This window comes from Physcomitrium patens, chromosome 1, assembly GCF_059467195.1.
Source record: "Physcomitrium patens ecotype Gransden chromosome 1, ASM5946719v1, whole genome shotgun sequence".
Lineage (NCBI taxonomy): Eukaryota > Viridiplantae > Streptophyta > Bryopsida > Funariales > Funariaceae > Physcomitrium > Physcomitrium patens.
Genome location: NC_143410.1, coordinates 139,666 through 154,593, shown reverse-complemented (window position 1 = coordinate 154,593; position 14,928 = coordinate 139,666). Strand labels below are relative to the sequence as shown.

The 14,928-nt window shown below is 45.4% G+C and overlaps 2 protein-coding genes across 8 annotated transcripts; both read left to right on the top strand.

Annotated features, from left to right (window-relative positions):
• Positions 1-4,343: 4,343 nt before the first annotated feature.
• On the top strand, positions 4,344-9,590 carry LOC112283615 (protein CORTICAL MICROTUBULE DISORDERING 2). 5 transcript variants are annotated; one of them, XM_090250368.1, is made up of 7 exons: positions 4,344-4,713; positions 5,671-6,261; positions 6,357-7,089; positions 7,192-7,440; positions 7,589-7,680; positions 7,897-8,416; positions 8,537-9,590. In XM_090250368.1, the coding sequence occupies exons 2-7, from the start codon at positions 5,801-5,803 to the stop codon at positions 9,086-9,088; spliced, it is 2,607 nt and encodes an 868-aa protein (XP_090106494.1). In that variant the 5' UTR covers positions 4,344-4,713; positions 5,671-5,800; the 3' UTR covers positions 9,089-9,590. The 5 variants fall into 5 exon arrangements, with proteins under 5 accessions (XP_090106494.1, XP_024378329.1, XP_024378350.1 ...); XM_024522582.3 differs by having other exon boundaries at positions 4,446-4,782; positions 6,345-7,089; XM_090250323.1 differs by having other exon boundaries at positions 4,474-4,782; positions 4,913-6,261.
• A 1,232-nt stretch (positions 9,591-10,822) lies between these two features.
• Positions 10,823-13,754, top strand: LOC112283630 (putative protein phosphatase 2C 26). 3 transcript variants are annotated; one of them, XR_016502950.1, is made up of 11 exons: positions 10,823-11,107; positions 11,403-11,454; positions 11,567-11,646; positions 11,809-11,890; positions 12,109-12,179; positions 12,330-12,409; positions 12,513-12,610; positions 12,772-12,910; positions 13,046-13,128; positions 13,228-13,321; positions 13,438-13,754. XR_016502950.1 is itself a non-coding variant. In XM_024522625.3 (11 exons), the coding sequence occupies exons 1-11, from the start codon at positions 10,836-10,838 to the stop codon at positions 13,629-13,631; spliced, it is 1,200 nt and encodes a 399-aa protein (XP_024378393.1). In that variant the 5' UTR covers positions 10,823-10,835; the 3' UTR covers positions 13,632-13,754. The 3 variants fall into 3 exon arrangements, 2 of the variants coding, with proteins under 2 accessions (XP_024378393.1, XP_024378382.1); XM_024522625.3 differs by having other exon boundaries at positions 13,273-13,321; XM_024522614.3 differs by having other exon boundaries at positions 13,231-13,321.
• Positions 13,755-14,928: the final 1,174 nt, after the last annotated feature.

Genomic DNA, 14,928 nt, shown 5'->3' with positions numbered 1-14,928 from the left:
CTGTTCGCTAAATAAAGAAGAAGCATGTGTTGTTTCTCGATCCGATCTTTTTATTCCGCTCCTTGAACTGATAATAAATTTCTGTTGAAGATTCTAGAGATGATGCCAGAATGTTGTGCAGTCAAGATGAAAGTAGCGGCACTACTGAATGTTAGCATGCAATGCACCACACATATGAGTAAGGTGGAGCAGGTTGACCATCAGATGATAAGCACACTCATGCATCTATCTCGAGATGGTTTGTATGTTGAGGTGGTTTCTGAAACAGTCGAATGATATGGGTATTTCGTGGAGAGTAGAATCTGCCTTAGACACTAGATAATTGAGGAAGTAGATCCAGAGACTAGCTTTTGCACCGCTTAATGTACTCCTACTAGGTTGAAATGACGCATAACTCCGAAGGCTAAGCAGGGCACCGTCATAAAAACCGAAGCTTAACTCGAAGTTGCAATCATGCATTCATGCATGTGGTGTCAATCTATATATATATATATATATATATATATATATACACATATTAGTTTTGGTGATTTTCTAATTGAAGTGATTACATAAACCTAGTCAAAATTATCAACCTACTAAATAGACATTCCTTTTTTCCTTCTTACCTAATCGTTTGCTGGCATCTCCTTCGGAGCTCAAGTCGAATCAAGTTTTGTAACCCGACTGTTGTGTCAAGGAAGCTTCAAGCTTCTAATGAAACGAGTGAGATGTGCCGACCAACTGAGTGAGAACTCTCTGCCCCCGCAATAGAAGCTACGATTCAGCAGCTTTCGATGCCTAGAATCGATCTGTATTGAGACATTGATCAGGAATACATGCGAGTTCATCTAAGCGCACACCTGATGATGTTGGATGTCAACAAAACAAAACTGCAATCAATTTAACTTAATTAATGCATTCGGGCCTCGTCGAGTTGAACAATATCCAATTCTACCTGCAGATTCAGAGCAAGGTCTAGCAGTTGCAGCCCGCGATAAAAGCGAGCGAAGCCGTTTGTTGATGGTTTATAGCAGATATAGAAGAATTGAGGAACTACGATGTTGCGACGAACGTTGACAGCACAGGATTACAGATCAAGGATTGGTATGGTGTTAACCAAGAAAAAAGAAATTTTCTGCACTCAGTGCCATGTTCCCTCAAGTCACAATGTTGCAGCAACACTGAAGATTGCAAAACGTAGCAAACCCCGGCAGACACATCAAAACTCCGCCGGTTACTGCTCTCAGCGCAAGCTTACAAGTGAATTCGTGGGAGTAAGGTAGAGTTGGTAGATGATTTCTGCTCTGCTCCCGACCGTCATATTTAGGCGTTGAGATGCCAATGTGAAACTCAGGTAGATGATCTGGAGGGGAGATCGTAAATGGAACAGACCACAAATATAGAAGACGGCAGGACAGAACCAATATTGGAAATGAAGCCAAAAGGACAACTCTGTGGCGCACCTTGGCTTCAAGCTATTAATGTTCGGAGCCACAACCTTTACTTAGTGTCGGCCTCGTGTTCCCTGTTGACCCTTGTTCTGTTTTTGCGATGATCGTCTCCTAAAAATTACCTCTGCCCCTGCTCTTCCTCATCTCAGTCCTTAATATTTGACAAAGGCGCTCACCCTTACTCTTTACTAATGAAACATTTGCATGGTGCCTCAAGGTTATGGAATATCCTGGTGTGCTCTCCAGCTGGGTTTCACCAACTGGAGATACCCAGTGGCCTCTTTGGCTCTGTTGGGTAGGGACACCAGGACAAGTTAACACCTGCAAGGCAAAGCTCTCAAAGGCAGAGAAATTGTCATAGATATTGAGTCTGGGTAAGCCAAGCTAGTTGTACATGGCAGGCAGGGCCCACCATCACATTGTTGTGTGTCTCCTGCATTGTAGGCTCATACCCTCATGGTGCTTAGAATGTGTGGACTAATCCAGCCTGCCTGCTCCTTTGATAGCTAAGCTTAATCACACTGCTGAGAACAATAATGGTGGTGTTCAGCAATTTGTGGTGACATTTTCAAAGAGATAAGTGCAGACTTGGTTTGGTGGTCGAGGGATCAAAGTCAACTGGGATTTACGCACCATGCTCACTGTAATTCATGGCCAAGTTCCATGACCCTGATTACTTTCAATGGATACAGACTTTTTTTATATATAGTTTTTAATCACATGCAACATTTTGCTTGCTTAAAGGTTGTTTGTTTCTTTCAATGCAGATTTCATTGGTTCTTCCCAAAACATCCTGAGAGTCCAAAGTTGTTAAGTCAAAGGTAATTATGAAGTGGTTGTAATTTTACCACATTATTAAATTAATCAGCACTCATATGTGTGGAATTATGTAATTAACTTGGAATATGAGCACAATAAGAAGAAATAGTTTCTTAATGATGACACCACTATTTGCAGTCAACACTTATTTTCACTCTACTTTGTTGTGAATGCCAAAAGTTCTTTTGCCATATACAAGTCTGTATCTTCAAATAAAATAAAATAAAATAACATTATTATGGAATTATGAGATGCTTTTAACTAGGAAAAAAATCTCATTGTGGAGATGTATCAAATGGTTGCTGAATTAGGTAGCAACCATGGTTGGAGCATTTGACTTCTAGAAAGTTATCATGGTTAGAGTCTTTGGCTATTTTAAGCTCATGTAGGGTTTCCAAGGGTCAAATGCCTAATGCCTGTACGATCAAGCGCACAAATCCCTGAGAGTAAGGCCATTGGTGCTAAAAGTGGATAATTCTTCCTGTCCAGCATCACCCCTTTTATTCCTAAAGCAACCTGGTTTACTGTGGATGAGTACAGCAGAAACATTGCAGCATCACTTGCCACTCCACATGCTTGTAGAAACCCATCTTGCTTCTACAGTAGAAATCCCAAGTGCTTCATTGGCATACAGTTGCCACTCACATGAATACAAGCCCTTCAGGTCACACAAAGCAGTCTATGAGACAACATGAGGGGATTAACCAAAGAAGGGCCTGTTCCACAGGACAAGTAGATATTTCACACAGGTATGCTTGTCCACACTAAAAGCCAAAATTGAAGGCTGAAGGAGAGATGTAATGGGTGTAGAGGGATACAACAAAAAAGCTGATTTGATGGTAAGTGTGCTTAGATTGCCACTGGGTCAACACACCCAACTCCATGACACAGCATTCTTCACAATCCAGTGTCCCTCCCCTTCCATTTGAGATTAACCATCAATTTCCATCTCTGTCACTCATTCTCATATTCAGTTACACATGTCAGCTTCTCATCATGGGTCCTCTGAAACCAGGTTGCCTTAGCAAGCAATGGTCATACACTGGATTTGAAAGCTTAACATTGGTGAGAGCTGTTCTCCCCCTGTGTGGAAGGCAGGATTTAAGGCAGAGGGCCCTTCACTTGTATTTGTTAGTGTGTGGATGGAAAGAGGATGAAAACTGGGTGCTCTGCTCAAAGCTCACTCCTTTTCTCACTCATATACATATATACATACACACACCTGTTTCTTCTTTTTCCTCCCTCCCTTCAAATCCACACAAAAGCCTCCATTCATTGACCAAGGCTGCCCCACATTTCAATGGATTGAGCAGGTGTGTAGGGTCTATCCACTGGCTAAGAATCTGATCATCATGCCAGCATCAAATCCATTCATTCCTCACTTTCTCACTTTCCCTGGGGGGAGTGCCTGGTCACGCAGCACCATTTTTGTTTTTGATTTTCTGCAAAAAAAAAAAAATTCCCATGGTCCTTTTGGTTTACCAGCCACTTGAACACATGCACACATGCCACCCAGCAACTGCAGCAGGCCAAGCAGAAATTCAGGAAATTTGCACAAAGCTGGTGAAGCACCAAAAAATCCCCACAGCATGGCTTCCCAGTAGGGTAAGGAAAACCCCACAGCAAAAGTATAAATAAATAAATGAATGTAGCTGTGTGTGGCAGCAAGCATAGAAATGGGTCCCATTGAGGAGAGAAGGAAGCGAAGAGAAGGGGGGGGGGGGGGGGGGAGGGAGGATAGGTTTGGAGTGACGACAAGATTGTATGCGGTAGCGGTAGTTTTTACCAGCCAAGGGAGACGAGAGAATCATCAAACCAATCCTTACGTGGTACCATGGGGAGCCCAAAGGTGGTACCTTGGGGGCGAGCATTTGACCGATGTTTTTTTTGTTCCTCTCCTCCTGCTCCACCTCCGCAATAGCAATGGAGGAATCCCGGGCGGGTGGAGCTGAGCTTAGCTGGGAAGGCAAGGCCGCTACAAGTGTGGCAGCAAAGCGGGGAGAGCGGGACGTGTCCAGGGACAGGTGGGGGAGGGACCCCACAGCAGCCGAAAAGACCACAGCGGAGGCCATTGCAGGAAATCGACGAGCACACAGGGAGGAAGGGGTCCCCGCGTGCCATGGCGCGAGAGCAGGATGCGGAGCTCGTTCCTTCACTGCCAAATGCCACCGCTGAAGAACAAGAAGAAGACGAAGACGATCACACAGCGACCAAGTGAAGGAGCGGAACAAAGCGGAGGGGACGGAAACGACCGTTCTGGATCCCATCTGAGACAACAACCTCATCGTTTCTCATGTTGCTGCTCCCTCTACCGCCTACTGCTCTCCTCTTGGCCTAGCGTGTGCGTGGCTGCGCTGCCCGTCGGGATTTATCCGCACCTCTTCCTTCTCCTCTGTCCCGAATTCTTCCACGTGCTTCCGTTGTAGATATCTATCTGCTTAGGCAGAGGGTGCACAGCTTGGTGAGTTGGACTTCTGGGCCGAACGAGACACGACGCGAGATTAGAGCGTGTTCCCATGCAGGCGATTTGGTGTGTGTTCTAATCGTCTGACTTGTTCATTAGTGTGGTGTGGGTTATTCATTTTTTTCCCCCTTCTTTTATTGGGCTCCTACGGTTTCATTTTTTTTTAGTATTTTCCCTTTCAAAATTCTTGGAGCAGGAGTTTGGAGCTTGCGAAGCTGTGCGTTCTCGGTCGAGGGATGATTTTTCGAGGGCGTCTTTTCTGGGTCCATGAGTAGGACGATCTGTGGGTCAGGATTGTGTTGTGTCGAAGGTATCGGGGATTGAATATGCAGACCGTCGTTTCTTGGTGTTGCATCTACTGGGGCGAAGGGAAGGTTTTCTGCGATGGTTTGAATGTGTCAGATTCGAAGATTTTGAGAACCGCTTCGGAATTGGAAGCGCACCATCTCGGTGAAGGCGTTGTGACGAATTCCGCCTATTGCGAAGGCGCAGGAAATCTAGAAGGAACTTGGTTGTTCAAATATTGAGTTTAGAGTGGTAAGGTTTATGGTTGAATTCCAGGCGTAGAGCAGGGGACTGTTGCCGTACCGAGAAGATCAGCCAATTCTCGCACGAATCGTGTCTTTGCAATTTAACATGGCAAGAAAGAATAATCTTTGATTGATCAGACGAGTCTTGCAGTAATGCACCGAGCTTTCGGTATAATATCAAGATGAGCTTCTGCGCGCCAATTCGCTTGTGTATTTGTGAATACATGGGAGCTTCTGCTCGTTGATCCTGCTTACCAGGAGCCAGCAGACTTCTGCTTTTTGATAGTCCTTGATTCTTTAGGAATCTGCAGGAATTTTGTGAAAGGCAATGGCTTCCTTTGACTCAAGATCCTCGAGAGAGCAGAACCAAGCTAAGCTGAGTAAAGCCAAGTGACACTTATCCATCTATATTCATATTTTGCAGGGTACCCCACAAGTGGGGCGCGGTGGTCACAATTGCGCCAGAAGGTGACAGTAATCCTAAGCGCATTTTAAAGCAGGGATTGTAGGGAAGGGCTTCAGATCGAGAGTACACCTAAGGGTGCATCCTAGTGATGGCTACCCTAACGCCGGGAGTTTTACTGAAGCTCCTGCAGCATATCAACTCGGGTGTGAAGGTGACAGGAGAACACCGCTCCGCACTTCTGCAAGTGATCTCCATCGTGCCAGCGCTCCACGGAAGCGAGCTGTGGCCAAACCAAGGATTCTACATTAAGGTGTCCGACTCGTCGCACGCCACCTATGTCTCGCTAGGAGAGGAGCACGACGATCTAATCCTGAGTGACAAGCTGCAACTGGGGCAGTTCATTCACGTAGACAGGCTGGAGGCTGGATCCCCCGTGCCGCTTCTTCGAGGAGTTAGACCTCTGCCTGGACGTCACCAGTGTGTGGGAAATCCGCAGGATCTTGTGGCCACGGTCGTGCCGGCATCAGCGATCGATACTTCGCTCCAGCCCGATCTGTTTCAGCCCGACTTGCGCACCTCGGACACCATCGACCGATGCAATTCCAACAGGTTGGTGAAAACGGTTCCATCCAGTTGAATCTATTTCTCTTGAGTTGTGGGGCTGTAGGAAGTATGCTGAAAGCTATTGACAGGATTTATGGCAGGTTTGATCCATCATCTGCGGAGAGCATTGCAGGGAAGAATGCGGAGAGGTCGAACGGGCCGTCGGTGAATGGTTCCTTTGGGAGGTCTCCCTCTGCTAGGTTCCAGGATGTGGAGGTGGCAGTGGAGAAGACAATTGAGATTTCCTCGGACGGCTACGGGGCACAGCTTACGGAGAGGTTGGCGCGGGGTGCCATGGTCAGAAATGCGTCTTTCAAGCCCCAGCCTGCTCCTGAGTCTGCGAGGTCTAATGTGGTACACGAAGAAGGGAGGCAGGTCTCCAGAGTGAAAGTGCGCTCGGAGAAACCTAAGATGAATGCGGATTGCACCTTGGTGCAGAAGGAGGTGAACAAATCCTCGTCCCCTTTCAGATCCCAATCTGTCACGAACTCTCTATTCACGGATAGAAGATCGCCGAGCACTGGCTTCACCAGAAGCGTGGTGGCGTGTTCCGAAGATCCTCACAAAGACTCTCCAACTACCAGTACTAGGGCCATGCAAGCATCACCCATCACCAAAAGATCCGTGAGCACAGGCAGAGTTGCGAATATCGTCACAGATGCTACCAAAAGACGCCCCATTAGCACCAATGCGCGAGCTCCCGAGCCTGCCGCGTCGGTTGTTAAGAACACGTTGCGTAAGAGCTGGGAAGGTGCGGCTACTGCCAAGAACGTCAAAGATCGTCTTCAGCCCAAGGCCTCCAAACCGGACGTCAAGGCTAAGCTATGGTCCTCGGTAAGCTGTCTAATCTTTCCTTTGAATTTGTATGGAGCTTAATCTTTTATGTACGGCGAGAGGATGTCGGATTGCTTGGCTGACGGAACCTTTGATGTGTAGGTATCTGGATCGAGGAATAAGAATGGGGGCAGCAATGGAACGTCGTCAGAAACGGGGTCGTCGTCACCGCAAGTAGCAAATGGTAAGGTGAGCCATGCCAGAACAGAAAGCACCGGCTCTGCAGTAGGACCCGTCTCGCCGTCCAATTCTATGTCCAGCGTCATCGTGAATGACATCGATGTGGTCCAGAGACTTTCCGCTGGTTTCTACTGGGACTCTCTGCCCGGGAGCCTCGCTACATATGGCATGGTCAGTCTTCACAGTCACTCCAGCATTACCTTGGTTTGCGTCAAGTTCCTCTTGCTAACTCGAATGTAGGGTTTAAATTACCATTGGAGTGTAGTCATCTCTCTCTCGAAATGAGCTCATTCATGAGAGAGTTTTGATACTTGTGCAGGAAGCCATGCAATCAAGGGAGGCTGCAGCGTTGGCTGCGGTTGAAGCCCTCCAAGAAGCTTCAGCAGCGGAGAGCGTTCTTCGAAGTCTCAGGCAAGCAAATTGGAAACCCTATTCCTCACTTGAACTACTGCGTCTCTGCAACTGATACAACACACAGTTTTTTTTTTTTTTTTTTTTTTTTTTTTTTTGTTTAAAATTATTATTATTATTATTATTATGTGTTGTTGTTGTTGCATCATAATGGTTTCGCAGTCGAAACAAATCGGATTGTAGGAGTTACCCATGTGTTGCTTGCGAACTGTGCAGCATGTTTGCAGAGCTGTGCTCTGTTGCTCGGATCGATCATCCACAACCCTCTGTGGAGCACTTTCTGAGCCTCCATCAATCTCTCAAGCATGCCGTGGCCGTATCAGATGCACTTTTTATAGCTCGCAAATCCCCCGAATCTGTCCTCCCCACCGATGACGCCAACGAGGCGTCGAATGAGAAGGCTCTAATAGTGATGGAGAAGTCGCGCAGTGCTGCAAGCTGGGTCAATGCTGCTCTCACCTCTGATCTGGCCACCTTTTCGATTCAGGGCAAACAACTAGGATCAGTATCAGGTAACACTCTTCGAAGTATGCTCAAGAGAACCTCGAATCAGCCGTCGCAGGTCATGCTGGATAGTTCTAGCATGGTGCCTCGAGGGAGGAGTTCCTCGCCCTCTTTAACAAGCAGGAGCACTCCATCAACTCCATCCTCTCCAAAAACTCGCTCTGCTCTGACAAGTGTAAGCCATGTCGCAAATGCGAAGAGAACTGCCACAGAGCCGAGATCCCAGTCTCCAGTTAAGTTCGAATCCTATCTTCGTGCTAGGAACTAGTCTGCAAGAATGTGATCTGTGTTAGTTCTGATACGAGTCTGGCAGATGTGCCATGATGCTAAACTTATGTTTTCCCTGATGAAGGGACCTGTGTTGACGAGTTCACGACGAAGCAACGCCATCAGCAGAATTGGTCTAGGAAAGAGCTCCAAAGCAACGAGCAAGGTGACTCCGGAGGCACAACCCGTAGAGATGAAGGCGTCTATTGCTCCAACTGCTGCAACGTCCTCACCGGCATGGGTGAGAGGCAAGGGTTTAGCGGAGACGGCAGAGCTGGCGAAGCAGGTGGAGAGAGAAGCGCAGCGGTGGTTCCTCAACTTTATGGAAAATGCGCTGGATGTGGGCTTCCATGTGGCCACTTCAGGCAACAGCGACAGAGACGAGCTGCCACACGGAGCCAAACTTATGAGTCAGCAGGAGAATTCTCACATTGCCACAATGTTGTCCCAACTGAAGCGAGTGAACGATTGGTTGGACTTGATGGGCGATGATCTAGACACTAAATTGATTGAAACAAAAGCTCGCTTGAAGCGAAAGATATATGATTTTTTACTCCGACACGTTGAGTCAGCCGCTGCGGCGCTAGGAAACGTCTCATCCATTACGGTTTACTCCAAACCCCAGGTCGTGAACTGATCGGCCGCCGCCGCAGCAACAGCTACACATACAAGTTTGTGCAAGTTGCCCAATACAGGGCTCACGAGTGTCGTTGGAGAAGATAAAATGGTGGTTCATTGACAAGGGAGATTGGGTAAAGTAGCTTCTACCTCCGTACTCAAGTGAGATATAGTTGAGTGCTTCACAGGATTCTGTAATTTGTCAAATAGTGAGCAAAGAACTGCAGTGCGGGGTTGAAGTGAGCCTGTGGAGGTCAGTGCTACTGTCGAGGCCGTGCTGCAACGGAAAAGAAATTGCAAGTGATGTTAACAAGGAACCAGGCTGCCATGGCGATCCTCAATGACCTCCACACTCGTTTACAAGGTTGAGGATGAACCGCGACATAGCAAAGGTAGTAGGTTGGAGATGGGTTGATTGAGAAGCTCAATTCTGTTTGCATATAATAGTCGCAACCTTCAGGCTTGCCAGGCCTTGTACATTATACATTCTGGTTGATTTATTTACTTTACTCTTCTTATTCTCCCCTCTTAGTCATATCTCGAACAACTGCCGTCTATCCCTTAGTCTCGTCAATTGGCGTCTCGCATAGCATCGATCTCCTCATGGTCACGTTTGCATTAATATCCCAACGAGAGAAGCATGAGTTGAGTGCTGTATATTCTAGGTCACGATCATCTCCCTCCTGAGTTGGCTTGCTCACATTTCGTTTCAAGTTTGTTGCTTTGCTCACAGACTGCACGTTTTCAACACATAAGCAACAGGTGGGTCCCGAAATTCCAGTTCATTCTTGAAACCCTGTTCCGAACAATAAGTGACCAACTCATCTGGATTATGTCCATTAGACGCAGCTTACTTATTGCACAACCCAGATTGTCTGCATCCAGATGTACCGGGCAAATCCAGATGAGCCGCAGCGTTACGACTGTGAATTGATCTGTCACCTCTGCCGCGGAGAACAGCTCACGTAATTGCAGTCTTTTAAGCACCAAAAATAAAATAAAAAAAACACACGAGACACAGGTCGGACTAAGAATTTTGCTGTAAGACTTCAACAATGACAGTTGTACATATTCGTTTAGGAAATTTTGGTAATGTACCCGGAGCAATCGAGAAAGGGTCTCAATCTTTGAATCTCTTATCTAATGACAACTTGCTGTAACTACAATAAAATTGTTGACAAGCCTCCACAATGACAAAACAAGCAGTAGTGCTCTGGCATTGACATTACGAGTGAGAAACCCTTATTGTGAAAAAACAGCCAAACTGAGTAAAACAGAAAAAAATTGTAACTTTATTTCCAAGATTGGACTTTTATGATTGAACTACCCAGCATAATCTTCATACCAGCTATTCGATTCTGATCCATCTATGGCTTTAAGGTCTGATGGATCATAGTTTGGGGAAATGATTTACAATGAGAAATATTTTCCAGGGAAGAAGGGGGGGGGGGGGGGGGGGGGACCATCCTGGATTATAAGTGGGCCCCCTTATTTCATTTCTGGTGAATGCTTGGAACAAGGGCAAGAACTGGGTGCAATGAGATAATGCGGGCATCTCCCCCTAACATCGTGTCGCTTTGTAAAGCCCACTGACCTTTGTGGTGAAGAGATGAAGACGGAGGGCCATTCTGTGTGGAACTGCCTTGTCCAGTGAACAGGAATGAGAAATGTACTTGTTGGGTACGCTCAAAGCGAAGTTTTTAGCAGTGCCTAAAGTGGATGGGAAGCTGAGGATCTGATACCCATTTTGCAGATTGATCGTTCTCATGGACCACCTCCAGCTTAGCCTCATTCCAGTGGCTATGGCGACACCAGCAATTGCGGTGCGCCCCCACGCCCGGTTGCACCACCACCACCAACAACTAGTCGGCCCTTCTCGACTCTGTGCCCCGCCAGGAAATGGGTGGAATCACTTGTCTCGCATTCGAATTGCGCCGGTCTTTCCTTGCGTTCAATTCCACTCATACTCATGCTCTCATCAGCTGGTGGCCTATGCCACCTCCGCTTCTCAGGATCAAACAGCGTTGGAGTCCACCAGGTAACTTGTGTTTCATATTTCGAGTGAAATTCGTGGCGCTCTCGATCGATTGTTCCTGAAGGCGAGCCATTGTGGAGCCGAAAATTCGTGTAATTAGAGAGCTTCGTGCATGCTTTTTGTGGGAAGGCGCGTTTCGTAACTCTGGCTGTGAGGAGAGAGGTTGTAGAGGGAATATATCTTCGGTGTTTACTTGAGGATTCGACTTGCTCGACGTTGTTGGTTCTCCTTCATGAGGATAATCCGACGTTTCGCAGTTCCGTTGTCTCGAAAGAGTGACTGTGGGTGGAGTGTGCAGTGTGGAGCTGGCCTTCGCAGTTGGGGCTACGATGACTCCACATCCAGATAAGGTGGGGATCTCGGTGTTGGTAGCAGTATTAATTTCATTTACAGCTGTCACTGCTGCCATTAGGTCTGGGCTACTTTATTCAACCATTTTGGTGTGAGTGTTTACATGAGCAGGTACAGAAAGGTGGTGAAGATGCATACTTTGTGAGCAATTACGGAGGAGGTGTGCTTGGGATTGCTGATGGCGTCGGGGGGTAAGATCTCTCATGCAGCCCTTTGTCCGCATTCTACTTTCGGAACTGTGAATGTTGGATCTGTTGAAGTGGTCACTAATGCACCTTGAAACCTATCACCATAAACGTGTGTAATTAGTGTGAAAAGAACCTATTTAATTTTGGATTGCCTTGCAATGTCAGGTGGGCAGAGCAAAATGTCGATCCGGCACTTTACTCCAAAGAGCTTATGGCTCATGCTGAGGCTGCTGTGTCTTCTGAGGAGGTCTGCTTCAAAAATAACTTCTAGTCTTACTCTAGGTACTTCGTTAGACTAAATAGTATTCTTCTTTGGAGACCAGGTGAGTCCCATTCTTGCAAGTGCTATCCACTTGCATGAAATAAAAGGCTAGGAGAAGACGAGAGCTCTTTGGGTTTTCAAGAGATGAATACGCATGATATCCAGCGAATTGCAATTTAAAACGAGGTACATGGTATTGCCAGATGGAATTCAATGCGCAGATGCTACTGGCGAAAGCACATGCTGCAACGAATTCTATCGGAGCTGCTACAGCGTGAGTTACTCACCACACATCTTTAAATTAGTGGATTTAATGATTATATGCAGGTAATTTTTTACGAGTTGGTCGAACTTTCCTTCATGAGGGATAAACAAGTGTACAAAGTGACGGGTTGTTGACACCTCGGGTTTCTCTGAAAGGTAGCATCGTGGCACTATTGGAAAGGAATGGCGTTCTTCATGTAGCCAGCGTTGGCGATTGTGGCATTAGGATTCTTCGGCAAGGTACGTGCATCTGTTTGTATATTCAGTGGCTCCGTCATGCGCCGACTGAATTGCAGAACTGGCAGGATTTAAGCCTGATCGAAGATTGACTGTTGTTCCACAGGTCGGGTAGTGTTTGCATCACAACCGCAACAGCATTATTTCGATTGTCCGTATCAATTCAGCTCTGAGCAAAGTGGTCAATCAGCTGCAGATGCAATGGTAATTGTTAATATCATGCCAAGATTTGCTAAAATAGAATGTTTTTATTTTCAGTGTCAACTACTTTGCATGTGTCATGTTCCAATCCCCTTATTGTTTGCGACGATTATCCTCGTACTGGTTCTGGATTGGCTAAGTACAGCGGGGGGAGTGTGGAGCAGGTATTTAAAGCAGAACTGAAGGAAGGAGACTCGATCGTGATGGGGTCAGATGGACTGTTCGATAACGTGTATGATCGGGATGTCGAGACTACACTCAGCGTCTTCGGAGGTTCTGATGAGGAGTCGGCCATTCGGAGTGGTAAGTCTGGACTGGTTCTCCTGTTGTGTACTCACTAGGGTGGAAGCTTGTATCGTGGAACTTGTACCGGTAACTTAAAATATCAGATACTAGATGACTTGCGTATGTTGACAATGCAATCTGGTTGGACTGTAGCAAAGGCGCTGGCAGCACTGGCCAGCAAGAATTCCAGGGATCCTGCATATGAATCACCTTATAGCAAAGAGGCTATTCAGCAGGTTAGTCTCAAACAGTTTGTGTCAATATCATTGTTATTGATTAAGAATTGATTTACTTATTGACCTTCCTTGTTTCTTTCTTTCTTTTCTTGGTCGCAGTAGCTGCTAGCTGCTGTATGCAAACGTGATCCATCGTCTGTGCAGGGCTTGGATGTACCCTGGTATAAGAAGATTTTAGGGCAAAAATTAACAGGTAGGTGTAGACCTCTCTCTGCAAGTGATTACTTTCGACTGAGAAAATTGGTTTTTGGTTACTGCTTGTGTACATAAACATGCCTGCAGCTAATGATGTGGTGTTACAAAGTATAGGTGGGAAAATGGACGATATTACAGTGATCGTCGCCCACGTCGTAAAAGAACAGAAGTCTCCAGACGAAGCAATTGTTGAAATGAGGAGCGAGCCAGTACCGCAGATGCAGGATGTAGATGGTGAGACTAGTGTACAAAGAAGGGATGATGAGGAGCAATTAATTCCAGATGGCTTATCTGAGGGTTGGGCATAAGTCTAGGCGCCGATTGTTTTGGCAAATTGTACAGATCTGGATCATCTCTGTGGAAATCATTGAGCAACCTGCAGAAGAGTCCCATTTTCCACTTAATGCTCACTGGAGCACTGTTTTAAGTTATATCCCCTGATTTGAGTTTGGAGAATACCAGCCCAGTATTTTCGGTGCATTGGTGATCTTCTGAATTACTTGATCTATTTTTCTTCTCATCCTGACGGTTCCGCAACTTGATTGCACGACCATCGACGATCCCGCGTTTCAGAGTTGTATTACAGCATCTATGTTGACATTGTGGAATGGTATGGAGAGACAAGATTCCGTTCAAATAGTGAAGTTGTAACCTTCCTTGCAATGGCATTGTATATGTGATCACTATCAGCCGTAGAAAGTGTTTCTCCACTAGGGAATCAAACGCTTCTCCCCTAAAAGTATAGGAGCATTGACGACAGTCCCACTTGCATTTGTCCATCAAGGTGCACATTTGAATGAGCACCGCTTACGAATGGGTCTTTATTATACTTAGGAGAAGGCGAAGGGGGAAAGATTTGAAAACTTGAGAAGTTTCACAAAAGTGGTTTTGTACTTTAAAAGATTCTCAATATTGTATCCAAAAGCCAATGCTTCTAAAAGTTTCTTAACAAAGAAAAAAATATGAAGCTGACATTTTAAACCATGGCATTTGAAAGGGGTCTTTTGAGTACACAAACCTCTTAAGTAAAGATTGTATTTTGTGATGAATCTATAATTCTACTAAAATTGTGTATAGAAATATACTTTATATTATTACATAGATCTAAAACAAAAGAATTTGTGTTTATGCAACGAATGCACTAGGTGCACAAATTGCAAAGTGGTTTTTGATGTCAAACAATATGAAGTGGTACAACTTTATATAATAATTTTTAAAATTATATAATTGGTTTATTTTAAGATTCCATTGGTCTCATGCATTGATGTATCTTTACTTAATAGGATATTGCTGATTATGGGGATTTAATCTTATGCTTGTTAGGTAGAAAAAAAATTCAATTTTTTGAATTTTTTATGAAATGTTGTCAATTGGAAGAAGCTTAGTTCTTACAAAATTCCATTTAAAAAATATAATATAGTTCCATTAAGATTTATAAAAGGAAAATCTATTAATAGAATTAAGAAGCAATTACAAAATATAAGTATTGAGAGTTGTACCAAGTAACATGAATATGTAGAGCTTAGATGGGAAGGAGAAATAAAGGCCATGTCAAATGTCTAACTTTGATAGAAGAATGGTTGTAACAACATAGCTAATAGATAA